Source organism: Manacus vitellinus, unplaced genomic scaffold (genome assembly GCF_001715985.3).
Source record: "Manacus vitellinus isolate BGI_N305 unplaced genomic scaffold, ASM171598v3 scaffold_44_pilon, whole genome shotgun sequence".
NCBI classification, from domain to species: Eukaryota; Metazoa; Chordata; class Aves; order Passeriformes; family Pipridae; genus Manacus; species Manacus vitellinus.
Window position 1 is genome coordinate 4,154,799 of NW_021940565.1, and position 26,673 is coordinate 4,181,471.

General features: G+C 46.7%; 1 protein-coding gene across 5 annotated transcripts in view; it reads right to left on the reverse strand.

Moving 5' to 3' along the window:
• RGS4 (regulator of G protein signaling 4) overlaps positions 1-26,427 on the reverse strand; it is a 32,587-nt gene extending 6,160 nt beyond the window's left edge. Inside the window, exons 1-2 of one of the 5 annotated variants that reach the window (XM_018079000.3) lie at positions 26,291-26,427; positions 1,087-1,315 (exon numbers count right to left, since the gene is read on the reverse strand). Coding sequence is in view for 2 of the 5 variants with exons in the window: in XM_018078999.3 (XP_017934488.1) it covers positions 761-804 (44 nt within the window). In the remaining 3 variants the exon portion in view is untranslated. Of the gene's footprint in view, positions 1-760; positions 1,012-1,086; positions 1,316-1,416; positions 1,578-26,290 lie in introns of those variants that run through there. The other 4 variants (XM_008926426.4, XM_008926427.4, XM_018078999.3 and 1 more) reach the window with 4 other exon arrangements.
• Positions 26,428-26,673: the final 246 nt, after the last annotated feature.

Sequence of the window (26,673 nt, forward strand, 5' to 3'; positions counted from 1 at the left end):
GGCTGTGCTTAGGGATGTGGCAGGCTGTGCTCAGGGATGTGGCAGGCTCTGCCACTGCAGGAATGCCTGGACGGTCCCGCACACTGGGATGCAGCCAGATCCTGCACCCACAGCAGGGGTGCAGCTCAGCCCATCCTGATTGGCACTGCACTGTGGGTGTATGATGAGCCCCACACCAGCCCCACAGTGCTGTGCCTGACCCGGCCCCTCACCATCACTGCACACCCGGGGAACTCGCGCTGACCCCACACTGGCTGGTGCCGCATCCAGATCCACAGTGCACTGGGCTGGTTCGCATCCCTGCCTGCTGGCAGATGGGTCTCTGGTCCTGCCAGGCTAGGTTTCTGCATTTGGGATGCATTTTGGGGGATAATCCCTAATTTTTATCCTGTCTGCCTTGCTTCCCCCTCAAAAAATCAAGAAAAAAAAAAGTCGGCAGTGTGAGGACTCAAAGGAGAAAAGGGGTGCAAAGCTTGCGGCAGAAACAGCTGACAGGAATATAAAAATATAGCAATGCTAAGAGCTGCTTGTTTTGCTGATGGGAAAGATGGGTTTAGCGTTCCTGCAGCTCAGTACGAAACCTTTCTGCAATCCTGCTTCTAACAGAAAAAAAACTCTCAAAAGCCTCTAAGCAATCATTTGTATCTTACAAAATAATCAGAGCCAAATCTGCCTTTTCTGCTCCAGACACAAAGCGCAGTGCATCAGCGTATCTCCAGGCTAACACGACCATTACCAGATGCTCAGAAATAAACAGTACCTTTTTAAGCAAGTGGCTGGCAGTGCAGCGAGTCCCTTGCACATCTTGCTCCCGGGGTCGGTTCAGTATTCCAGGAAAAACAACAAAGCAGGAGGCGGCAGAGGCTGTGCACGGGTCCTGCGCCGACTGCAGAATTCAGTCTGGTCTCTGAGCCAGCTGCGCTGCCTTGGCTCTGTTTTATAGCCTAGCCCAGACAGCCCAGCAGCACTGGGTGACCCAGTCAGGAGTCAGCACAGCAGCAGCACCCGTCCCCTTTCTGCCCACCCAAGAGGAAGAGGCTGACGTATAAACCCAGACAAAGGAGTGAGTGAGATTGAAAACCTTACCAGAAATGAAGCTTGGTGTCTGGCTGCAGAGGTGGATTCTTTCAAAAGGGCTGAAAAAGCTTTAGGGACTTTCCTCTATTGCAGGAAGTTGGAATGGTGCAGATAGAAATCTAGAGGAGATTTTCGGGGGGCACAGATAGTAAAAAGGATCAGAGAATCAATTCTGAGAAGCGAGATGAGCTTTGCCGGCTCCTCTGTTCATTTCCTTTCCTCTTCTATTTAAAGTAACCTGGAGAAAAAAAGGGACAAGAATTTTAAACACAAAAGGTTCCTGTAATCCCAACAAATGGAGAAAACAGAGCTCTTAAGGAGAGAAGAATGTAAATTCACCAGAAAAATACCCAGGCAGATGAGACTGTCCTGTTTTATTCTAGTCATGAATATATACTTTTGGTGAGGCTGAAACAAAAGCTCTGAGGGGCATATCACCATTGGAATATAAAATGTGCGTGTCTCAGCACACAGATTTGAGGACAGCTCATGTACATGGGTGGAGAAAAGAAATTCAGGAGGCTGGCAACACGTCTGCCTCAGATATGGGTATTGCTGCAATACCTTACTTCTCCAGTTGCACTTGCCCCTAATCAAAAGCCAGAGCTTGGGACTCAGGAATCCTCAAAGAAAGATGTGTAAGTAAAACAATAGGCATAACTGCACCTGCCCAGAGGACTTTGAAGCAGTACTTAGGGTACCTTGTGCTAAAGAATGGACTCATGAGACACCTGGCTCTGGGGGTGTTTGCTGGTGACCAAACACTGCATTGCCTGGCTCTGCTGTAGTCCCAAGAAGAACAAAATGACTTCAGCTACACCCCTTGTCCTCGGCTCTTGGATGGTACAGAAGGCAGTTGCCCCTCTGGAGAGAGAGAATTGGCTGATATTTATTGAGTTGCAGCTCAGCACAGCCTGTACCATCATTATAAAAGAGGGGAAAGCTTTGGGCAGACGGATGTGCATATGGTCTTCTGCATTCTAAGTCTTGCTCCTGCTGTGAAATAAAGAAGCTTCTGATCAGCAGCAGGCTGTCTGCCCACGCTACCCACTGCTGTGTCCCCTCTCCCAGAAACCTTTCAATACTTTGCCCATGATCTGCAGAAGCTGCAGGATGAGTTTTTCCCTCCTGTGTCTCTAGAGCCAATAGCCAGCAGCACAGACAACCCAAATCCCGGATGAGTACCTGAGTACTGCATCCTCTCAGATCATTAACTGTGCTGAAAGGCAGTGCTCTAATTAACTGTAAAACGCTTTTGTAGGAAAACTATCCTGCTGCCAAACCTGAGGCAACGTGCCTGCAAATCCTGCACTGTTCCAACTAAAAACCAGTTCCAGCTCAGGGCAGCGTAAAATTTTCACTGAGTGAATCCCCTTGTCTTTTTTGTGTTAATGAGTTGACAGCACTTGGGTGGAACTGTAGGAATCAACTGAGTACTGGCAAAGCTCTCTGATGTCTTCTGTTTGGGGACATGAGAAGTCAAAGGGCAGAATATGGCCAACAGGAAAACTAATTATTTGCTAAATATTTAATTAATTTAAATTTAATTGCAAACTTGTGCAATGTTACTGCTGGTCATGTGCAAATGCGGCGCTTTCATTCAAGCAATTCACAAGCTCAGATGGCAGACACGGTCAAAGTGTCTGCAAGCTCTAACCCTGACCCTCACCCTGGCAGCCAGAGCCAGACCACCTGCCTCAGAAAGGTCCCAAAGGCTGCTTGCTAGGGCAGTGAGCTTCTGTGCAGAACACAAATGTTCTGCAGTTTCTCTGCAAATTGTTGTGGAAACTGATTTAGGAATGTCACACTTCTCTATGGATTGTAAGCACGTTTGCTGCGTGGCTCTAATGACACTCAGATGCTGGTGGTGTCAATATCAGGTGTCAATATCTGCATTCCCCAACTTCTATGTGAGCAGGCTCTAATCAGAAATTTCTAACACTGCCATCACAACAGCCAGCCCAAAGGGCTTTGCAATTAAGAGCATCCTCCCTAAACTGGGTATGCAGGTGCCTAGAAATGCTGCAGTTGAAATTTTCCTTTTTCCAGTTCATTAACACAGGCTGGTTCACTCTGGCCCTCATGTGAGGAGTTTGGGCTTGTGTACTGTTTCTCCTCTAAGCTGTGTTTTCCAGCTGTTGCAGTTTAATATCCTCTCAGCTGCTCCAGCTGGTCCCCAATCTAAAGTACCCCCTTCCATCTCTCACCGTCATAGTCAGGCCTCTTCTCCCAGCGTACAGACTGTGCTGTGCTCAATACCAAAATCTCCTCCTCCTCCTCCCTGCCGGTTAGGGAAGCAGCAGCTCATGCCACGTTTTACGCCTGTCACGTCATCTGTGCCTCGCTTCACCTGCAGCGTGGAGAACTCAGCAGTGAGGATGGGCTGGGGGTGGGGGCTCCCTGGCTAGTCCATCCCTTGGCGTTGTGGTGCTTTGGAGTCACCCAGGGGCTCACAGAGCCAGCACAATCGTAAATGTCTGCGGTACCCACCGTGGCATCCCTTGTTCCCCACCCACTCATCCCTGCTGCATCCCACACCCTGCCTCCCCAAGCAGCTAGAGACAAGGCTGTGAATTGGAGCTTTCCCTCCCACCACCACTTTTAGGGAAAAACGTCACACACATGTGCTCACCCCCATACACAAGTGAGTGTGGGATGTGTCCCTCGGCTTGGCTGCAGCCAAGAGGCAGGCCGTGGGAGGAGGCAGGGAGCACGGGAACGCTGCTTCTGTGGTCGTTGCCCAGAGCCGAGCTACTGCAGGCTGTTGCCCTCCTGCCTCATCCCTTCCCATCTCGGAGCAGCCGTGGGATGCGAGCACGCAGGGAAGGTGGATGCTCTGCGTCACTGGAAACTGAGAGGGACATGGGAGCTGTGAGGATGTGCTGCTGGGCCAGAGCCTCTCCTGTCACAGCTACCTTCCCCAGTCCACCTTGCAGAGGCTCAGTGACTCACTCTTCCCCCTCTCATGTCTCATAAAGCCAGCCAGGTACCTTGGGATTGGGCTGGCAAATGCCTGGGTGCACAGAGGGACACTGGGCAAGGCACTGCCCATCTTTCCTATGGGCATTCTCATCTCAATACATGTCTGGCAGACAGCATTGCTGTGGAACTGGAGCAGCTCCCACTCAACTGAGAAACACCAGCCTGGATGGCACTGGCCCCCAAGGCCCCAGGCTGAAGCCCTGCATAATCAGCTGCTCTGGTGACATTTCTGTCCAGTTGAGCGTCCCTGGCACAGAGCCCTGCTGTGGGGAGTGGGCCTGGAGCTATGCTGAACTCCCTGATTTGCTTCCCCTGTACTCCAGCCCCAAGGACTTTGCACAAAATCCCTTCCACTGCAACTGCCCACCACTGATTTCTTCTCCAGTACACCTGTTAGTGGGTGAGATTTCTTTCCAGTACCAAGGGTTGCATCTTATTCATGTAGATGTGTGGTTTGAGTGAATTATAACTAATGAGCTGGGAGCAGAGAGTCCTGGAAGGACTATTTGGGTTCCTAATTGGGGTGAATGAGCTCAGCACGTGCCTGTGCCTGACACTGCATGTTTCCTGTCCCAGGGCACTGACTGTGGCCTGACCCCACTAAAAGCCACATGGAGAGGCCACGCTTTCCCCATGGGATCCCCCAGTCAGCCCCGGGATTCCCAGAAACTCTGTCCCACAGCATACTCTGAGGAAACTGTCCTTTCCCATGTCTCTGCAGTGCACCACCTGACTTCCCGCATGACCACGGACATGGCCCTCACAAACAGCCCCCAGAGGCAGCCTTTGAGGAGAGAGCATCTCCTCTCAAATTAGCCCTGAGAGAGGGATGACTCATCATTCTGCGACATGGTTAATTTGGTGCTCACACAGAAACCTTCTTGAGTGGATGTACCTCCAGGCTGACCCAGTCAACCTCCTGCTTCTCTTGCACAGGGCAAATATGAACTTTTAAAGACAAGGCAGCTTTTTTTTGCTGTCATAGTTTCTTGCTGAGCCTGCTCCTCTCTGAAATGATGCTCTGTAAATGTTAGTACATTCATTCAGTGCATTCCTTAGCTCCAAGTTCACACAGTCCATACAACCATACATACAGTCCATACAATTTTCCCATGCTCTCAGGTGTTTCCTACTTATATGGGCACCTATACCATCAGTGGACTTTTGTAATTTCTAAGGGCTTGGAATTTCCTATTCATTTGAAGGGGGTGGTGGGAGTTGCGTTTTTCTTTGCTTCAACCCTCAGTTTTTGGGTTGCCTACTTCTTCTGTTACTACCCAGATGAAAATATTTCATCTTGTATCAAAGGAAGAATTTTGTTCAGCCCAAATGGATGGGGGTTTTTTCCTCTCCTGGTTTGGGTTTGCTGATGAAATAAGTGTGTTTCGTTTGTTTTGTTTGTTTGTTTGTTTGTTTTGTCTGGCTATTGTTGTTTATGGGCATCAGACCACAGAAAAAGCTATTTGAGTAGCTTGCCTTCCAATTTCTCAAATCTGTCTCATCATCCATCTTGATTTACAGTCCCTTAAACATTTCCTGCTAATCACTAAGACAGTTTTGAATAACACTGGACCACAAACCAAGTCAACATATGGCTGTTCACTGATGCTTTCTAAACACTAAAACCACTTTGAAATGTCTCATTTAGCCACTTTTAATCCATTTAATATGGACTTTATGACATATGAAGCCAAATATTGATAGCAAGTCGTATTCACTTATACATCTATTTCACCACCATAACTCCCTCATAAAAAAACTATTAAGCTCATTAGAAAAGGTCTATTTTTTCCATTCAATCACGTCAGTTGGTATCAATTGCATCACCACCTTTTTCAAACGAGTTTGCTATCGTCCATACTAATAGTGCTCCTGCACTGATAAACAGGTTACCAGCTCTGTGACTATACAGCTCACCCACTCTTAGAGAATCACAGAATTATTAAGGTTGGAAAAGACCTCCATGATTATCGAATCCAACCTCTGACCCAACACCATGATGTCAAGTAAAACATAGAACTAAGTGTTAATTCCAGGCATTTCTTGAACACCTCCAGGGATGGTGACTCCACCACTTCCTTGGGCAGCTTGTTCCAGTGCTTAACCACCCCTCCAGTGAAGAAATTCTTCCTAATGCCTAGGTGAACCTCCCCTGGCACAGCCTGAGGCCATTTCCTCTTGTCCTGTAGCTGGTTGCCTGGGAGAAGAGACCAACCCCCTCCTGTCTCCAACCTCCTTCCAGGTAGTTGTAGAGAGTGATAGGGTCACCCCTGAGCCTCCTTTTCTCCAGGGTGAACACCCCCAGCTGCCTCAGCCACTCCTTATATGACTTGCACTCCAGCACCATTGCCCTTCTCTGGACTTGGTCCAGCAGCTCAATGTCCTTCTTGTAGTGAAGGGCCCAAAACTGAACTTAGGATTCAAGTGCTGAGTACAGGGGGATGATCACTGTCCTGGTCCTGCTAGCCACCCTATTTCTGATCCAGGCCAGGATACCATTGGCCTTTTTTCCCACCTGGGCACACCCAGCTCATGTTCAGCTGCACCAGCACCCCCAGGTCCTTTCCTACTTCAGTCACTCTTTCTTCAGCCTGTAGCACTGCCTGGGATTGTTGTAACCAAAATGCAGGACTTAAAACTTTGCCTTATTGAACCTCAGACCACTGGTCTTGTCCCATCGATCCAGCCTGTCCTGATGCCTCTGCAGAGCCTTCCTACCCTTCAGCAGATCAACACTCCTGCCCAACTTGGTGTCATCTGTGAGCTTGCTGAGGGTGCACTCGATCTCTTCATCCAGATAATTGATCAAGATATTAAACAGAACTGGCCCCAGTACTGCTTCTTGGGGAACCTCACTAATGACTGGCTGGCAACTGGATGTGGCACCATTCACCACCACACTCTCGGCCTGGCCATCCAGTTAGTTTTTAGCCCAGTGAAAAGTGCGCCTGTCCAAGCCATGGGCTGTCAGCTTCTCCAGGAGAATGCTGTGGGAAGAAAAGAAAGCATGGCTTTCTTCCAATATCCTTTTATTCTAAAATGTATGAATGTATTCTAAAGGTATTCTAAAATAAACCATGCTTTGTGCTGGGAGCTCCTTGGCCTATTCCTCCAAGAATCTTAGTGCAAGCCAGTTGCACCTGATTGACATAAGACTGTGTGGATGATCCCCAGGGCTGTGTAGCCCCAGGCAGGGACACACTCGTTGTATTTTGCAGTGGACATTGAGCAGACCCTTGTGCTGTGTCAGCACTGCCTGCAGCCCCCCTGGAAGTCTCCCAGTGCCAGACCCCAACGCTGCCATTGCTGCTTCTGTGCCTGGGGGTGCCAGGCAGCTGTCCTTGTCCTGCCTGTGTGCTGCCAGCCCCTCCTCAGCCCACACACCCTGGCTGAAGCACAATGCCCGAGAGCTGGGTGCTGCTCCTGCTGATCAAAGGTGGCTCTAGTGACACACACACACCACTGACTGCTCACAGTGAACAGCTTCACCCTTCCCAGCAACCAGGCCAAAGTATTTTCACTCCACATTTTGATCTGATATAGTGTAACATGAATGTAGCTGCTGTTCGTTTAAATACACAATTCTGTGTTCCTTCATGTTCTTTGCAAATGGTTTGCACAGGCTATTTGAAGCTCACTGGGAAGCTCCCTATGGAGCCAGGAGCTGTGATGGGCGATGGGGGGACAGCTCAGACTGACCTCGTGGGCCCATCACCACGAGAGCTTACAGTCAGTGGTTTGTGCACACCTCTCACTCATGGGCCGATTGCTTCACCTGACGGTGCCCTAAGGTATAGGGGAGGAGGAGGCACAAAGGGAGACAGGAAGAGGGTTGATACGCCAGAAATTAGGATGTCTTTATGTACAGTGTGCAACAAAACCACTCCTCATGCCTTGAGCACGTTAGCAACCCAGCTGTGCAGTGACTTCTGTTCTACAGCTTTAAAAAGCCCAACCTTTTAATGTGATTGAGCCATCTTCTGCCTAGACAGTTACTGGAGGATGTGAAGTTACAAGCTGCAAGGCTAAATCTTTCACCACTGCAGATCTAGTGGGATCTACTGTCTTAACCTCAGATGGACCTTTCTTCCTCCCTTCCCTCTTATCTTTCTAGTGGCAGCTGAGCAGGATTAGAGCTGCCAGACCGCAAGGGCCCATGCCAGGGAACAAAGGGTAGAGCTTTATTGACTAGTGCAAATCCCAGGGGACATTTTGTCAGTGGGGTCATGGCTCAGCATCCTAAGCACACTGCTTACTGCTCTGGTAACAGTTTAGTTGTTGAATTCTCTAAGTCTGCTTACAAAAAGCAATTTGCAAGCAGCAAGCATGTGTCAATGCCTGTCTCAAGGGTATGCCTGTTATTTAAAAAGTGATTTCTGACACATCTGTGAATGGGGTGGCAAGCATCATGGTTGCAGGCTAGAGAAACACAAAAGCAAGGACAAGCAGCTGCAGCAGAGAAACAGCATCTTTTCAAGAGCACTGCGATGCCAGCCTGCTGCATACAATGGCTGAGGTAACTTGGAATAGAACTAAATGCTCTTCACATGACCCCAGCTTGAGGAAGAATTCAAAAAGGTGCCAGGTATTCAACTGATCAGGTAGCCCTGATCTGCATATAGTTTAACACTCACAAAAAGGAAGCAGTAAGAGGAAACACTGGCAACAGTTGATCTCAGCCTAAAGTTTCTTGACCTGTGTCTTGGAGGTGGATTGGACAAGTGAAATTGCAAATAGCAAATATCCAATGTAGCAAAACTGTGGAATTGCTGCACTGGGAGCAAGTGACTTGCTGCAGAGGCTGGTTGCACAGGCATGCATACAGCATATAACAGACATACAGAGACCACTGGAAAACAGTCATTGCTTGCTGAGCTCTGTTTTGTCAGGACCTCTTGCCATTTAAAATCTATGTTGCAGCAGTGCTGAAAATCCAAGTAGACCTGAGTTTCTCTGTGCCACAGAGGAAGAATAAAAAAAAAAGTGAGAGAAAGAGCTTGAGCAAAATCTATGGCACACGGCACATGGCCCTGCAGCTGATGCTCATAGCACCACGCTGAGAGTGACAATGTTTAATGCCTTACCATTTAAAAATTTCTGCTTTTCCCAAAAAAAGAAATAAATGCTTCTTGTTGTTACATTTTATCCCTCTGAACTTCTCAGCAGGATGCAAGTGGCTGAGATCTTACTGTCTCTTCTGAAACCGTGTTTGCCAGTCTTTCTGGTACTCCAGATGCAGGCTGGATGCTAAAGACTGCAATTACTGGCTCAGCAGGTGAGCCTCCTGCAAGCTGCTATCTCAAGACACATTCATGCTTTAGTGTTTCAGCTGGAAATAAGTTTTAACACAAAAGGAAAAAATATGGGCTTCTGCACCTGTTTTGAATCAAGCCTCCAGTGTCCATAACTGGCTCATCTAACACAGGATTACTTGGATCACACAAGAATCCAACCAACACCACTGAAGCAATCCTAAACTGTCATCCACAGAGGACTTGCAGTCCCAAGGATATAATGCAAAATATCAAAGGAGATGCTGCTCTGGATAATCTTAGAGATGGAGCCACAAGGACCATTATGGACCTGGACTTTCTCAAATCAAGGATGTTCAGCTCCAGGGCACTGTTTCTGATCACTGGAGAGACAAGCCAACTCTAAATACACCATGACATCGAAAGGAATTACACTGTTCAGCATTATCATGGTATAAATTGACTAGCATCATGTACAAAGCATTTTATGTCATAAATACAGAGCGTTTATCTTATTTGTGCATAATAGTAATTTGTAATTTGTGACAAACTTTGTGAAATAATGCTGCAGTCCCAGTCAGCCCAGCTAAACCTCACCTGCCAAACCCTCACATGAGATTGCCACACAGCCTAATTTCATGGGTTTGTCCCACCTGGAAAGGATTCCCAGACACAGACCCTGGGTTGTTACACAGAGCACGAGATGCCCATAAAAACATGCCCAGTATCCCACAGGCAAACGCTCCCTGGGCATTGCTTGTTCTCTCCCTCTGTCACTGAGACAGCCTCGTGCCATGACCATGCTGCACTGTGCATTCACCTCTGCTCTCTGAGACATTTCCTACCCCTTTGCTGCCAGCAGTCCTCATCTGTATTCCCTTGTCCTATGAACAGCACCATCTTGGAGTGCCTCTGAAGGGAATTCCAGGCTGAGAAATAGGATGGAGCCGTGCTGGCCAGGAATGGAAAAGGCAGGGGTCATGAGAGCTGGGAAGGAGAAGAATGGCCAGTGATGTACAGAGGGGGCAGGAAGCTACATGAGGAGTGGCCTCAGAGATGAGCCGTGGGAAGGAGGGCATGTCCCACAGCATCTGGACAAGACAATCCTTGGGAACACTGTCCAGCAGCCAAGGATCTCCAGGGACACTCAGCTGCCTCTGGAGGGAGCATGTGCATGTGCTGAGTGGCCTTGCTGACCTGCAAGGGAGGTTGGTGAGCTGAAAGCAGTGCCTCAGTGCTTTGGGGCAATGTGGTGGGATCTCTAGGGGAGCTGTGCCAGACACAGGCCTCCAGCATGATCCTTCTACTTGGCAACATCCTAACTGTCTTTACTGTTATCTAGTGCTTGAGATGCATCATGGAGAATCACTTATGTTCTGAGTAAGAGCAGCTAAAAATAGTGCTAATGTAACAAGGATGAGAGATGAATTTACAAAGTGGAGCAAGAAAGCCCAGAAGCCCCTCACTGTCATTATACACTCCCACAGCTTTCAGACATGCTTTCAACAGCAAATGCTCTTGCTGTTTGTTAGGCAAAAAAATCAAATTGCCTATGACAGTCACAGATGCCTGGAAGGCTTCGTATTGGAGTGATTTCTTTTTGCCCCCTCTTCCTTCAACATACCAACTGCTGTTCACCTTGTAACCCTGCTTCCTCCAACCAAAATATATGGTGCTTAGGTGTCAGCAGGTGTGCAGAGCATCTGGTAAACCATGACATCAAACCTTTCACTGGGAGAGAACAGAGTGGCTTTCTGTCATTTTCTAACTCGACATCAATGAGGCATTTCTCCCTTATCACAGACAGACATGGACAAAAACATGTATGGCTTTTTTCAGGCTCACCCTTAGGGTACTGCAATTTCTGCCACATGCAGAGGGTCCGTCCCTTCTGATGTGGCCTAGTGCATCTGCAGCTCAATCCCTGAATAAGCACAATGGATCTGTAAAATTTTTAAGCACTTGTTGATGAGAGAGAAGCAGAAGGTTCAAAAGGGGAAACACCCAAGATCTCAGGCTACCATACCTGGATCCCTGGTGCTCCCATTCCTTCAGATGGTGCAACAGGTACTCTTGTTTGCATGAGGATGCACACATACACACAGAAAGAAACCCAGTTGCCCCTCACTGGACTTGTTGCCCAGACACCTCTTGCAAGCTGCAGGAGCTCTGAGTTATAGCCTTATCTTAAGACAAAAGGCCATTTCCCCCCTCAGAGTTCAGCCCTTTGAATAGGAAGGGCAGGGTGAACCCCTGCCCTGGTGCTGTCTCTCACCTGTCTCACACACATGCTGGTCTAACCACGCTCTGCACAGCGTGCAGCCCTGCACAGACCCTGAGCAATCCCTGCCCTGCTGTGAGTATAATGCAGAGGAAGTGGCTCATTTAAAGTCTCCAAAATACTTCGGAGGCTTCTGGGGGTGCTTACTTCTCCTGTTCTAATAGACAAGGGCTCCAGGGAAGCTACCTTGCAATCTGAGCTGTGTGTAGAGTGACAGGCAGCTGATGCAAAACAGGCTCAAAAGGCAGTTTGGGAAAGATAAGTTGGATAGAGAGAGGCCTGGCTCACCCTTCCCACAGCCACAATAAAGCGTTTGATGTGTCCCTTCTCTGCACTTGGTCACGTTCCTGCTGCCTCTGTGTTTCATATTATGCAACTGATTGACTTTGAAAGATATGAGAACAAAGTGTCTCCGTGCCCTGCTCCCCGATGTGCGGCTTGTTACACTGGAGCAGAAATCAAAACATGCCCTGAAGCCTGGTCTCTCTGCTAATCTCCTGTGCTCAGATCTTTGTTATGCTGGGGGACTCTGTGCTACAGCAATCTAAAGGCACCATCCTGAGCACGCTTCCATGGGTCTTCAGAGCTGTTCTGCTGCATCTTCCCAGTAAGGACTGGGATGCATTCTGCATCAAGCAAAAAATTGTGCTCACACAGGACTTTTCTCTCTGAGGGTTAATGAGCAACTCTTGAAGCAGACTCTAATCAGTGAGATGTGAAGAAAGTAAGCCAGGAGGCACAGAGGCCAGCTGCCTTGTTACCTGTATCCCCATCGCAAAACGCTAAAAAAGTCATGGAGGAAGGAGTGGGACCAAGAGCATCACCTGCTCAAGCAGTGCCCTAAGCCCTGAAAGCATGGCTCAGGGTATTTCTAATGAAAAGTCAGACTGTTCCTGCTCCTAGAGCAGGAGCCAGCATATTCCAGTTTAGCATCTTCGGCCTAGTGCCACGTTCCCAGGGCTGATACACCAAAAGGACTTCACACCATGATGCTCACACTAGGAGGGAACAGGCACTGTCAACAGATGACACCCACTGTGTACCTTCATAGCCAAGGTACATCAGTGTGATAGTGCTGAGCTTCACAGAGTTACTCTACTGCATGAAATCTGGTGCTTACAGGAGTGAGTTTGCTTCTGTTTTTCTCCATTTCCCTGCACCCAGCTGTGGATTGCCTTTACTTATGGCTCCTGGATAATAGAGGCTGAATCTCACTGTGATTTTTAAATTCTCTAATATATGTGCACTTGATTCAAAACCCATCAGTCCAGTACAGGAGACGGGATGGACTCTGTCAGCAGCAGAGACCAAAGTAAGCTCAAATTTTAAAGAAATTATCTCTGAAACCTTGCTTGACTTTGTTCTGTATGAGTCACATAAGGCAATGTGCAGCAGAGGCTGGAAAGAGAATGGGGACAGCTCTAAAAGAAGAAGGATTTTTTTCCTCTTCAATTTGCCCTTCAGATATTGCCTGGAGCTGTTCATGAGAGAGAAGGGGGAAGATATCAGCCCTCAGCCCTAGACTAACAGAGTTTTGCAGCAAATCCTTGGGTGTAACAGTACCTGCTTGATATTACAATAAAACAGTAACAGACCCTGAACCCCAAAATAACCCACAGCGCACGCTCAGGTGTTATTATATGGGGACATGGAAATTATTCACAGCCAAGACTCCATCAAATTTTTATCCAAACTATTCTGTGTTCTCTAGCTGCTAATGTATTTTCAGTTAACCTGTTTCAGTACTGGTGCAGAAACATGACTATCTCAACTAACCTCCACTGATGAACTAACTGGCCTAATTATTCAGGGCTCACATTTCAGTGAAGGAAATACTTTGTTTAGCAGCAAGTACATCAGATCAAAACCTCCAAGGGGCTTGGGTGGAGACACCCTCTCCCTTCCTAATCAGTCCAGAATTCCCAAACATTCAGTCACGGAAGAGCACTGCTGATCTAGCTTGTACAGGGCTCAGGAGCAGCATAAGTAGAGGTTGGTAAGGAGGAAAACCATCAGAACATGGGCAGTCCTGCACAGGGAATGAAGGGAGGGAGAGCAGAGTGTACTGTGCACACAGACGGGCTGCTGAAGGTCAGTGCAGAACGAATGGATGAGATACAGAAGCTTTCAATCAACTACATGGCTAAGAAGACAAAGTTTTTTCCCCAGAAGGTAAAAGGTCACCAACCTGGGACTGTGAAGCCAAAAGCACAGGACAGCACTCAGAAAGCCAGGTGTACCAGCTTTAAGCTGTACACAGTACCCTTCTTGCCACCAACAGAACGGGCTAGACTTTTCAATTTGAGAATTACCTGCTTCCCCCAGCAGGGACATGTTTGTTTTCCTGGTGGCCTGTCAGGAAAAGCAATGGTATGTGAATTCCTGCAACCTCAATGCCATTTTCTGGGCAGGACGTGGAGTTTTGTGATGACTCGTCTGTGCTGTGACCTGACCAGAGCACAGGTCTTTTGGTCATGCCATAAACACATTCTTCAGTTTTACAGTCAGGAATGGCATCCTAGAAACCCAGTTCTGGGAGCAGTGCTCTGCATTATCTGTTGTTTTTCCCCCACTGTTTAAATACACCACAACTCAGGCTTCACTTCAGCCTTAATGTTTCTGTCACAAATCTCTTACACACACATGTGGGATAATCACTGTGCTCTGCCTCATTCAGACGATCAGTAAGAGGTTGGAAGATGGGTCCCAAGAGGGCTGCAGACCAACTGGAAAGAGTCCAGATTACAGACCTATAAGGTAAGATGGAAGAACGGGAGTTTGTTCAATCTAGAAGCGGGCAGACCAAAAGGACACAGGGTAATGATACATGAAGTATCTAAATGTCACATCCATAAAAGGCTGCAGTTACAGAGAAGAAGATGATAAACTGTTATTGTGTCCATGCTGGTTAAGGACAGGAAATGTTTGTCCTCGATTACAGAAAGTAAGGGTTAGATCAAACAGCAGGCAGGATTTTTCCAGCTGTAAGATCATGAAGTACTAGACTGAATCACCTGGGGAAGGGCGTCTAACACCACTTTAAAAAGTTTATTTGCCTCTGCCTTGGACCTTGGTGAGGCTCTAGATGGCCCCTCTGCATCCCCTCAGAGAGGGCTTATTGAGGAGATGGAAAACAGGAGTTTAAAGTTCAGCTTTAATACCCACATGTGAAGTTTGTGGTTGAACTTTGGGTGCACAGCATGTCCTGTTCCTAACAATCCCACCTGGCTGCCTCAGAGACAAACAGAACTCTTGTTGAATAGCAGGGACCCAGTGGTTCTGTACAACCTGCCCTTTGCAATCCTGACCTTCCCACTCTTACCAACCTTTGTTGCCCTTTGATCACCATGTAAGCCAAGCTGGGTTGTATCATCAAACTGGTTCACTTTTGTTTGTTTGTTTGCTTTTAGCCAAATGGATTTCCACCTACTCTGCAAACCTGGAGAAAGGGAAGTTGATTTTCTGGCTGGACACAGCAGTTCACAGTGACCAGTCCCAAGGGAAGAGGTTATACCAGTGTTTTTGAGTTTCCAATTAATTATGTTTACTGAAGAATACATAACATTAGAGTGCCTTGAGCTTTGGCCAAGTTTGTAAAAGTAAATAAAGACAATTTTGGCCTAATGTTAGAAAACTGACCCTTGGATTATTTCTGAGCTCACTTCTTCCAACAACTAGAATAAACCCTGATGCATATGATGTGAAATAAGGAACATTGGACTCATACCTTATTATTTCAGCAAAGAAATGCATTTGACTGCTATAGTGAGAAGGCATCTCTCCTCCAGATGACAGGCTATAAGACAGAAGAACGACTCCTTCCTCCCAAGGCTTGTCTGGTGCCCCCTCTGCAGCTCAGCAGACTTCCAGTCGCCTTCTCAGGAGAACATGGTGAAAAACATGCTTTGTCAGGAGGCAGCAGAAGTGGAGATGCTCCATAAAAGGGTACAAGCCAGGAGCTGAGGATGACCCCAGCATAGGCTGTGTCCTCACTGAGGGCACCATCCCACAGTAGCTGAGCATGGTAGGCTGCACAGGGGTGAACTAGTGGTCCATCCACAGCCCTGGGATAGATCAGGGCAGGGGACATTGAGGGAGGCCTATCAGGAGCTCTAGGAGATAGGGTCAGACAGAGACCTACCAACAAGATAGCTCAAGGCATGAGTTGAAATAGAGTCCTGGCCCATGAGCAGAAGGTGTGGGCGGGGGCCCAGGTGAGGCTGGTTGGGGTAACTAAGGTCTGTTAGTGCCATCAGGGCTCTAATATCATATCTGCACTCAGCCTGCTCCTCTGACCTCCCCAGGAAGAGCTGTACAGCACTGCTCATCCCAGAGGCAACGACAACCATCAGGCACTGCTGGTTTCCTCTCTGATCCTTTCCAGCCTCATCCCTCTGCTGCCTCACTTTCTGCCTGGCCACGTGGTGCCTGCCGGGGTCCTGCTGACTCCTCCCGTGCTCTACAAGCACATCGTGCAAATTGCTCACAGCAATCCTAACACAGCCATTTCTGCCCCATTAGCCAGCAACTCTCTCCTCAGTCTCTAATGATTCCAACCACAAGGCCATTTGTCATGCTACATCTTCTTTCCCAGCGAGTAAAAGTCAATTAGTGCTTTCAACTTTGCTCTGAAACAGCCTTGTCTCCCTCTTGCTTCTTTATGCTACCAGGAAACCATCTACAATAATGACTTGTTTGGATGTCGAGCGCTGTGTTGCAGAGAATTACAAGCTCTCTAAACTTCTCTCTCTGTGTACCAAACACCTTGCACAGGAGCCATGTTCTGTAGCCAGAAATTCCAAGATGAATTAGGTTTTAAACCTGTCATGTAGCTGCTTTTTAAATTTTATTTTTATTATGGTCGAGAAAATAAACATGATTTTGGCTTCCAAAAGACCACATCTCCTATCTTAAACACCTAAATGTTCAACAGTCTTTCCCATTTTCTTAATCCTGCCTTAGTAAAGGGATAAACTCTGGAAAAAACAAATTCTCCAAAAGGTCTACACAGTCCAAGATGTGCAGTGACCACAGAAGTCCTGTGGCCATCAGTGAGTTCTGGTGGCCTGCTGTACCCCCGGGGACCTGGCCAGCACCAGGTGCTGTCACACAGCCCAGGCTCCCTGTGAAGTGACTGGCTACAGCCATGCCCAGCAGGGCTTGAAACAAGGGACTGTTGCACTCAGAAGCAAATCAGCTCCAAACACAAGCTGCTCAGAGTCAAGGTGAATGCCTCTTGCATTTGTCAGTGTTAGGATGTAATAAGGCATTAAAACTTGATTAGCAGATAATAATTGTATTAGAGCTGCAAGGATTTCAAAGTTAAAAGAGAATAATGTTTCTAAAGTGAAAAATCCAAAATCGGTGCTTTCTATCATTGTGATATTTTAATTTGAAGCAATAGCCATTAATCAGAGCTAATTGAAATTAAATAAGCTTTTTTATTAAATTATTTAATTGCCTGGCCATTTTTAATTAAAGAATGAGATTCAATTATTAAAATCAGATGTGCTTAGTTTCACTCCTAGTCCACAATGAAACTACACATTTGTTTAAATTTCATGCAATAGTTTGGGTTGGAAGGGACCTTAGAAGGCCATCTAGTTGAAATCCCCCTGCCATGGGCAGGGACACCTTCAACTAGAGCAGGTTGCTCAAAATCCCATCCAACCTGGCCTTAAATGTCTCCAGGGATGGGGCATCCACCACCTTTCTGGGCAATCCATAGCCTGAGAGAAAAGGGCATGCTTTTCATGTGTAGACAGTAGGTGTCACCTACGAATGGCTGTCAATCATCTGCTGATAATGGATTCTATTTCTCAGCAAGGATCTCAGAGAACATGCAACTTTGCTGCTGCCAGCATGATATAACAGATATTTTGTTTTTATGTTGCCTCTACACTGGCTCCCAAAAGAAAAAAAATCCCTCCTTTCCTTAAGGCTTCCAGAACCAGCTCCTGGGCAGACATGCCCAGCCTGCAGCCAGGTGGTGACTCCCCAGTTAGACTGTGGGGGTAGAGGTGGTTCCCATCACACCTCTGCCTCAAACACAGTGAGAGGTGCCTGGCCCAGGAGGTTTGCCATACCACCCTCTCATGAGTAGCAGATTCACAGCAGGTGAATGGCATCCCCGAGCTCTGTGACAGAAATCTCCTACCCTGCAATGGTGTCAGTGTCCTCCCTTCCACGTGCAGACCTGCAGATGTAACAAGTCCTTCCATTTGTAGGTATTCCCTCCTGGGCAGTTTGCACTGTATCACCTGCCTCAGAGAACCCACCCAATAGTTCCTGGCCTATGGCTCATCGACAAGCAGAGATGTGGGCTGACCTTTGATTTCCTGGCATCCTTTCTGGTACCTCATGGGGTAAGCTCCATGCAATGCCAGACTCCTAGTCCCCTGGGTGAGTAGGCTCTCGAGCATCCTCATCTCCTGATGGTATGGGGCTTGCCTTGGGAAACAACACAGGGGTCACAAACCAAAGTCTGAGTCAGTTTTGGGGAGAACAGCTGGTTTATATGCAATTGCACACGTGCATAGTGAAGTGTTTGTGAGGGTTTTGCTCATCTCTGATTCAGCCTTGGAAGCAGCTGGCAAAAGTCACCCAGCCTGGCTTCAGGCCCAGCTCACACAATTAGGAAAGTATTAGCTGAACTTAATAGGAAAATCAACATTAAGCAGATAGGAGCTGGTGCAGTTGTTAAAGACTATGTAGTGTTTTTCCCTGGCAGAAGCCCAGGCTAATGGAGGGCTTCCAGCACCCGGAGCAGCCTCCAAATGAAGGCTTAATTGGCTTCTGAAGCCACTCATATAATTACAAACACTTTTAATGAAGCATGAAAAATACAAGAGCCCGGGACTGTGATATGGAGGGAACAAATGATCTCATCCTTCTCAGAGAATAAACCAAAGCTGCTTTACCTTCTTCCTTACACTAAACCTTCTTCCCAGCTCCTGCCTGGCCTGCAGACTCCTGTCAGATGCTAATGTCCAGGGCAGTGCTAAAATTAAGAGGAAATCTAGACAAAACTTCTACCTTCCCCTGTCTGTGGGGGACACCTCTCCCACCTCCCACCCTGAGTGCAGGCTGGACACTGGGTGGACACTGGAATGGACTTCGACTGCCCACTGCTGGTGTGCACAGCACTGTTCTGCCTGCAGCAACACAGCTGCAAACAATTTATGATTTGTTTCTGTCTTAACTTCAGCTAAATGTCCCTCCACCATTTCTATTCAACAGCTGCTCCCTGCAACACAAGACTGTTGATGACATCTGCAGCCCCTGGAAAGTGTGTCCCAGAGCAAACTGGGGAAGAGTCCAAAGTACAACTCCTCAGTTGCTATGCTGGATTGAGAGAAAGATCAATGGGCTTTGTACTGCTCATTACTCTACAATTTTCTGGTTCACTGGGGATGATTTGTTGGCTCATTTGTTTTGGAGGAGACTGTCAAGTCCTTTGATGAGTTCAGACTCACAGAGTAACTGAGGCTGGAAGGCAGCCAGAACCCATCTGGTCCAACACTCACACAAATCAAGGAGAGATATGACATCCTGTATCCATTCTATGAATCAGGTGGCATCTGGTCCCACCAAAAGGAAACCTCAACCAGGAATGTTAGGGAGGACCTAGAGGTAGTTCAAGTTCAATCAGGAGGGCTTCCTCCCTGCATATACCAGCAGAACAGATGTACCAGCACCACACCCAGCCTTGTCCAATTAGCCATGCCATCACCTTGGCTAATTAGCCTACTCAGAGCTTTGCAAGGCCACAGCAATATTGCTCATTCTTTTAGTATCTCTTCAGATCACACTGGACCACTTCACCTTACACTTTTTCACTGTGTTTGTCCCTAAGACTGCAGTCAGGAGCTGTGCACATCCATCACCCACACCTCTGTCCCAAAGCTCACAGCTGTCAGTGCAGGGAGGGAAAAACTTCAGGAGAAAAACTCCAACGCCTCGTAAGGAAGGGAAAGGCATGGCACAGGACTAGCACCACTGCCAGAAGGACAGCGAGGAGGCAACAGTCAGCTGGGTGCCTGATGTGGGGTAGATAGACACCAGTGAGCATCTCTTTCCTTCAGGCTGGTTTTCACCACACACTGCAGTTTGAAGGCTCATGGCCCTGCGCACACCTCGGCCTCTGCTCCTGGACCCTGCAATCCCTCCTTCTGGGGAGCTCTGGTGCTCATGTCTCATGTGCCAACATGTACCTCACACAGTGTCCATACAAAGCCAGTGAGTCACTCTCACTGGGGATGAGAGATAAGAACTTTTCATTTTCTTCAAGAAACTAACTTTGTCTGGACTTAGTCAGCCTGCTGTTATCGCTGTGGCATTCAGCTGCAATTACACACTGAGAGCTAACTGGTCACTGGACTACCATTTTTTTCATATGACTAAGGTTGTTTGCCAACAACTTCTCTCCAAGAGTTTGATCCCTGCAGAGACCAGACTGTGCCAAGAAATATCATAGGACAGTATTACATCTAGCACTTGTGATCTTAGGGTGTACCAGCTGGTCTGCTGGAGCAGGCAGTATTCAAGCAAAGGGAGAGCATCCTCCCCCACCCAGAAATATGGTGATTAACAACTTCAGTTTCCCTGGCACAATCTGGACACAGTCAGCCCCAAAGCAATGACTTTCTCCTTGCTTGCACCAGGTTTTGTATAAGTTAACAGCTAAAATACTAAAGTTTGATCCAATCACACTTGGCTAGACCAAGACCTGACATGAGCATAACTGCCCCCCAAGTGATGATAATCAGAAAGTGGAGATACAGAAGGCACCTGAAAATGAGCACCTTTTGCAGGAGCCTAAATGAGACTTCAGGGAGGCTCACTGGTGCACAAGAGGCTTTCCCTCACATGTCCTAGGCACAAGCCTGGGATTTATCTTTGAAGTGTCTGCTCTGACTCTGCCCCAGGGACTTGCTGGGGTTCCCTGTTTTCAGCTCTGCTCAGATAACCATCACACCAGATGAATGAATACAGCATGGCAAGCGCAGAGGCAAAGCTGTGCCAAATGATTCTTCAGAAGCCAGAAAAGGACCCCAGCTCACAGTCCACCTGTTTTTTTTACAACTGAGATTACAGAGGTTCCTGCATGCGCTCAGTCACAAGATAATGACTCCAGGTGCAAACATCAAGAGAGCAGTTGTGTCTTTTGCCACGTCTGCACAGCCCTGCCACAGAAGTAGCAGAAACAAAAATGTATATGAGGCCTGTGTTCTCAACACAAACAGGGATCTCTTATTAATGGGGCTGTCATTGGAAGCAGGTGACCAGGAAATGGATGCATGATGACCCAGCTCTAGATACTGGAGATCCATCAGAAGCAACAATATACTGGCTGATAAGAGCATCCTGGTCATTCTCAGCAGGGACAGAAGGGTTCTCTGATGCAGATGATCTTTAAACTGAGGGCTGATGGTCTGAGTTTGCAGAGTCAAGAGGGCCAACCCTTTTGCCCCCCAGGCAGCTGACAAAGAAGTTCACATGGTAGCACATGTCTGGGATGAGTTGGCATGAACCAGATAGCAAAACTGCAGGTACCAGAGAGGTCTGGCTCACCTGTGTGCACTCCCATGGCTCACAGGGTGGATCACCAGGGAACAGGGGCTGGAATCTTGAAGCTTAAGCAGGGGCAAGAGCCGACACAGGGTCTGGCCCCATGGGGACTGCTCAACCCTCCAACCAAGTGATTCAGGGGTGACCTCATCACTCTCTACAACCACCTGAAAGGGGGTTGTAGCCAGGTGGGAGTCAGCCTCATCTCCTAGGCTACAAGCAACAGGATGAGAGGACACAGTCTTAAGCTGAGCCAGTGGGGGTTCAGGTTGGACATTAGAAAGAATTTCTTCACAGAAAGGGTAATTAAACACTCAAGTGGACTGCCCAGGGAGGTGGTGGAGTCACCATCCCTGGAGCTGTTTATGGAAAGACTGGATGTGGCTCTTAGTGCCATAGTCTACTTGTCAAGGTTGTGTTCAGTCATAGGTTGGACTTGATGATCTCAGAGGTCTTTTCCAACCCAGTTGATTCTGTGATTCTGTGTGACTCAGCAGGGGTCTGTTGGGGTGTGTGATGGGTACCCCTGGCCCCAGGGTGGCCTGGCTGTGCTCAGCTTTCCTTAGCTGCTCTTTCTGCCAGCTGCAGGTCCAGCCCTGCTCACAGGGAGCTCTAAACCTTGGGGGAAATCCTGACAGGGCAAGCTATGGCCAAACCCCCTCCAGAGAAGAAATAGCATGTGATAATGAAAGGGAGATGGGCAGGAGGGCTGGAAGGAGCCCTGCCCAGGGGGACATACAGGGAACTGCAGTCCTGTGTCCTCTATGGCTGCACCTGAGCCTGTGGCCTGTGCTGGAAATCAAACGCTTAAAAAAAACCCCAAACAACTGACTCCTTTCATCTTGGAAGCACCTGGGCAGAATATTTGCAAAACATCAGACTATTGCACTGATTGTTGTTAAATCTTTCAAAATGGTTGCTCTGTGTATTGCTACTGAACCAAGGACCCTCACCAGAGTGAGGTGGAGATGGGAGGGTGGGAGAATGGAAGGTACCAGCAGCAGAGGGATGAGCACAGCTCTTTTAGATTTGACTGGGGAAAACTTGGGATGTTGATTCCCAAGCAGAGCCATCCATGCTCTCATTTTCTGAAGGAGAAAGGACATGTCAGAACTTTTCCAATAGAGGGAGCACCGGGACTGTCGTGGCCACTGTCAGCCATCACCTGAGGTGCCTTATTTTGGTACTGGAAAACCTGGATGCCCATACATCCATCCTCTGGGGAATATGCATCTACACTGTCAGGATTGGGGTGTAATTTGGTAATCAGAAAGCAAAGATTTTAAACTTGGAGACCATTCTGGGCTTAGAAAAAAAAGCGTTACTTAGCCTCCCCGACAATCTCTAAATTTGAATTTGAAAGGCATTTGGGAATCAAGCAAAGCAGTCTGCAGACCTTTCCTAGGCATTACAGAAATGACTTGTGGTCACTGCAAACTGGAATGGAAATTATTTCATATGTGCCACACAGACAGGTTTCAGACCAACAGTCTCTGTCCTCCGGCAATCTAGACTGAGTGGCAACGAATGAAATGCAACGTTTGTATTAGATTTGGTGACCACAGCAATATCAAACCTATTACAAGTTTCAAGTTTACCAAATTGACAGTGTAACCTGATGTATGATCACCTGTTTTTACTCAACAGAGAGACTAGAATACCTTGTTTCCTTGTGTGCATACTGAAAGTGCAAAAATCATGTTTCCTCTGTTTTGAGGAAGCTTTTTTGGCAAGCTTTGCAAAATTTATTTTTATGATTCCCATTATTCTGGCCGTGGCAGAGAAGCACAGATGAGAAAGACAGGAACAGCAGATTGGTCCTGATGAGAATCTGGTTTAGATGCTGGTGTGAAAACCAGAGGTCATCGAGGACAGCATCTGCAAAAGCTACAAACTGTACCATCGAACTCGTAATCATGAAGCATGCCATGACTCAGGCTAAAAGCTCGAAAAATTCGAGAAATGGATAGTGCCCAAATGGCAAGGTCTTTTGTCATGAACATAACAGCAAGGGTGACAGTGAGGAATTAATAAAATCCATCCCGCTGCCTAGAGTGCAGAATGAAGAATAAGTCCAATTCTTTATAATGTTGCTGCTTACATCTGCTGTGTCCCAAAATGGCTCAGTCTTTGCCAGATCACACAGCCTCCAATCCAACACAGCGAATTAATCAGGTAAGATTTCCTTGCATGACTGGAATTAAACACACACACAAGTACTTTTCTGGAGCAAAGCTTTGTCTCTGCTATGCCTGAAGCTTTTCTGAAGGCTCGCTAAGATTCACAGCCCTCAGCATATTACTGTGTTAGGCAATCAGCAAGCTTTTCTTGAGGGTTCCTGCAAATCTGAAGAAAAAATTGGATGGCTGTTTTTGGAAAGCCTGTTTTTGGTACCCTGGTGCTTGATAAGGGAAGGCTTTTGTTGGAAATTCTGCCACTAGCTAAGAGGAAGACAGACTATGACTGGCTGGTGAACACTGACAATGAGTGTCCCTGCCTTGAAGCCAGCTTCCTCATAAGATTGCTAACAGTTTGGGAGTAGGAAAAGAAACTGCCACTGCAAAACTTCCCTAAAAAGTTCCATAGGAAATAAAACTATTCCAACTTACATTTTAGAATACAGCTTTTTTCAATCCTGAAAAAAAGAGTTGAACCTTCCTGGAAACATTCTCAGTCATTCTGAATATTTCATAGTCACTGAAATGTGATGTGGCATTATTATTAAATTTTGCCTAATTTTAGTGCTGAATTTCTTTGGGTAATTACTGAAGAGAAAAATCAGTGACATGTAGCTTTTATATCTTCAGATGCTTTTGACAGACTTTGAAGATAATATATTTATATATTCATGTAGATAGATATTTGCTATATATTTTCAATTTTTTGGGTACCAGTTTTTTTGCTGCTCTGATGAGCAATCCACCATACTACTTTGTAAATCCCAGGACTATTTGCATCAGCTAAATCAGGACATCAGAACAATGCACTATCAGGAAGGAGTAACAATGAATAAAACATAATAACATATAAGTTGAAGAAAGTATCATTACAGAAACCTTAGCTGTGTTTTAAATAGGCAGAATGAGGTGTCCCTGTATCAGTGCCATATTATTTATACTAAAGGAAAACATGATGCAACCCTGAAGCCCTCACAGGTGTTTTTACAGTAGACCCTGAGCTTTTAGACCCTGCCTAACTTCATCCTAAATACCGAAGTGTGACCTTCAAAACCTGTTGTGAGTGCTTTCCCAGCCCTGGGGCAGCCATCTCTCCTGCAGAGCTGCTTTTTTGATATGAAGTGCTCCTTACAGCATCCCTAGTTCTGCATTGTGGATGTTTGACAATGCCCTAGTAGTTCAACCTGGGCTGCAGCATCCCTAGATATTCCCGAATCCCTTATTCATAATTATCCCTGGATAATCCTCAATTTCCTGACTGGAAAAGCAGAGTGAGGGCATGCTTAGCATCACACATGTTGGCTCTGCTTTAACCACTGAGTAGTTCAGTGATAGCAGACTGAGTCCTGATGTAACGCAGATTTTATTCCCTTGAGTTTGATTTCATGGCTAATAGTCAGCAGACAAGGAGTCACAGCCCTCCTATGTGATTAAGCAATAATGCCTCCATTCCGTTCTCCCACACCTTTCCCAGAAGGACGAGATAACGCTCAGCCCAATACTTGATGCTGCTTGCACTGTTGTCTTGGATTGATAAAATCTGTCTCCTTAAAAAAAAAAAAAAATAAAAGCGGGTTGTCATGTGAGGAATCCCTCTGGGTTTCTGTAAGACAGAAATAAATCCAGTAGCACGGAACTCCAGTAGGATATTTCGGGCAGGATTTAGAGAACATTCCTGCCTTTAGCGTTTCCTGTGAATACCACACTAAAATAAACACGTTTTAAAAAAATGCATGTGAGTGTTCTAGGTGAGCCCTTCCGGAAGCTGGTTGTTAACAGGCAATTGTCTAATGAGCGCTGATGTCATTGCTCCGCACTTGTGCGAGCTGGCTGTAAACACAGAGTGGTTCAACCGAGAAACCAGCTTCCTGAAGATTAATTGTGACAGTGATGTATGTAATATGTAAATAGAACTAATCAGAGGTGCCGGCCATGTAACCACGGGACAGGCAGGAAATGAACACAGCTGAGAACTTTGCAGACTCACTTTCTTATTCTGACCTCTCCAAAGACATAACAAATTAATTCGGTTTAGCACAGATGTAAACACTTTCCACAGCAGAAGTTCTGAGAAAACTACAAAGATTCCCAAGCCTGCACCAAGCCTTGAGTTTTCACCACGGGCTCCTTACAAAGTTCTTTTGAGATCCCTGGCTGACAGACCCCCAATGCAAAGTGTTATGTTCCTGTTGTCAGTAATCCGTATATGAAGCAATGCAACTTTGTTTCCTTCCTTATAAACATCAACAACAAACAGGGTTTTACAATGTGAACTATGTGCAGGAGTTGCAATGCTTCTCTTTCACTAACTCTGAAGTATCTCATGTGCCAAATTCCTCCACTAGGATGAAACTTTTAAGTGCACCACTAAACAAATTCACTGAATTAGCAGACTGCAAGATCCTCTACTTGAGATTTCCAATAAAACTATTTTACTTTTGGAAATGCTTGATAGGAAAAAGATAAACAGAACAACCACACGTTGGGTCATATAATTGTTAAATTGTAGGTCCAATTACAGTTTCCAATAAGGAATAAACAACATAAATATTGCGTAGTGCTAAATTGTTAAGAAGTTGGTGAAGAGCAGAGTTATTTATTAAAACCAAATTAACTCAAAATATGTAATTTTAATTTTCAAATTTTTAAAGCCCTTTACATGAAAAAGGAATACAGAAATTCATCTTTTCAGCCCACGCTCTTCTGTGAAGTTTCTTTCCATGCTTATTTCCTCACAGAACGCTAAAGAACCTCTCTTGGTTTTGTTTGTTTGTTTGTTTTTCTTCCCACAAAGATGAATATTGCTTCCCTTCAGCAGAAACCTAACCCAACAAAAGCCATACTGGTAAGATTGTATCTGAATAAGAACAGTGATGGAGCTTGGCTGTGGAGGAACCTGGGCAGTGCCAGAACGTGAGCAGAGACATGAAGGATGAAAAGTTTACACTTACCTGACAAGCAAGGAAAATAGCTTGGAGAGAGATGCAGCAGGATTACTGACAAAGGAGAACTCCCCATTGTGCTCTAGCTCTTTGTGCTGAGCTGAACCGCTCAGTCGGGGCTGCACTTCTATTCAGCTGAACTGAAAGGCTGAGCCTTTCAGTGCCTTCCTTTAAAAAAGAAACAAGACATACTCAGTGTATAGTACAATGCCCCTATTGCTAACAGTATCAGTCAGTATTTCTTTCACAGCAGGCAGCTATTGTGTCTGTAGAAACCAAGCACGACTTGATCATCAGCTGTGACACGACTTTATAAACAGGTACAGAAGCCAGTGCAGACACTTTTCAGCTGAAGAACAGGCCCAAAGGGGTCAGAACATCACCTCAAGGAA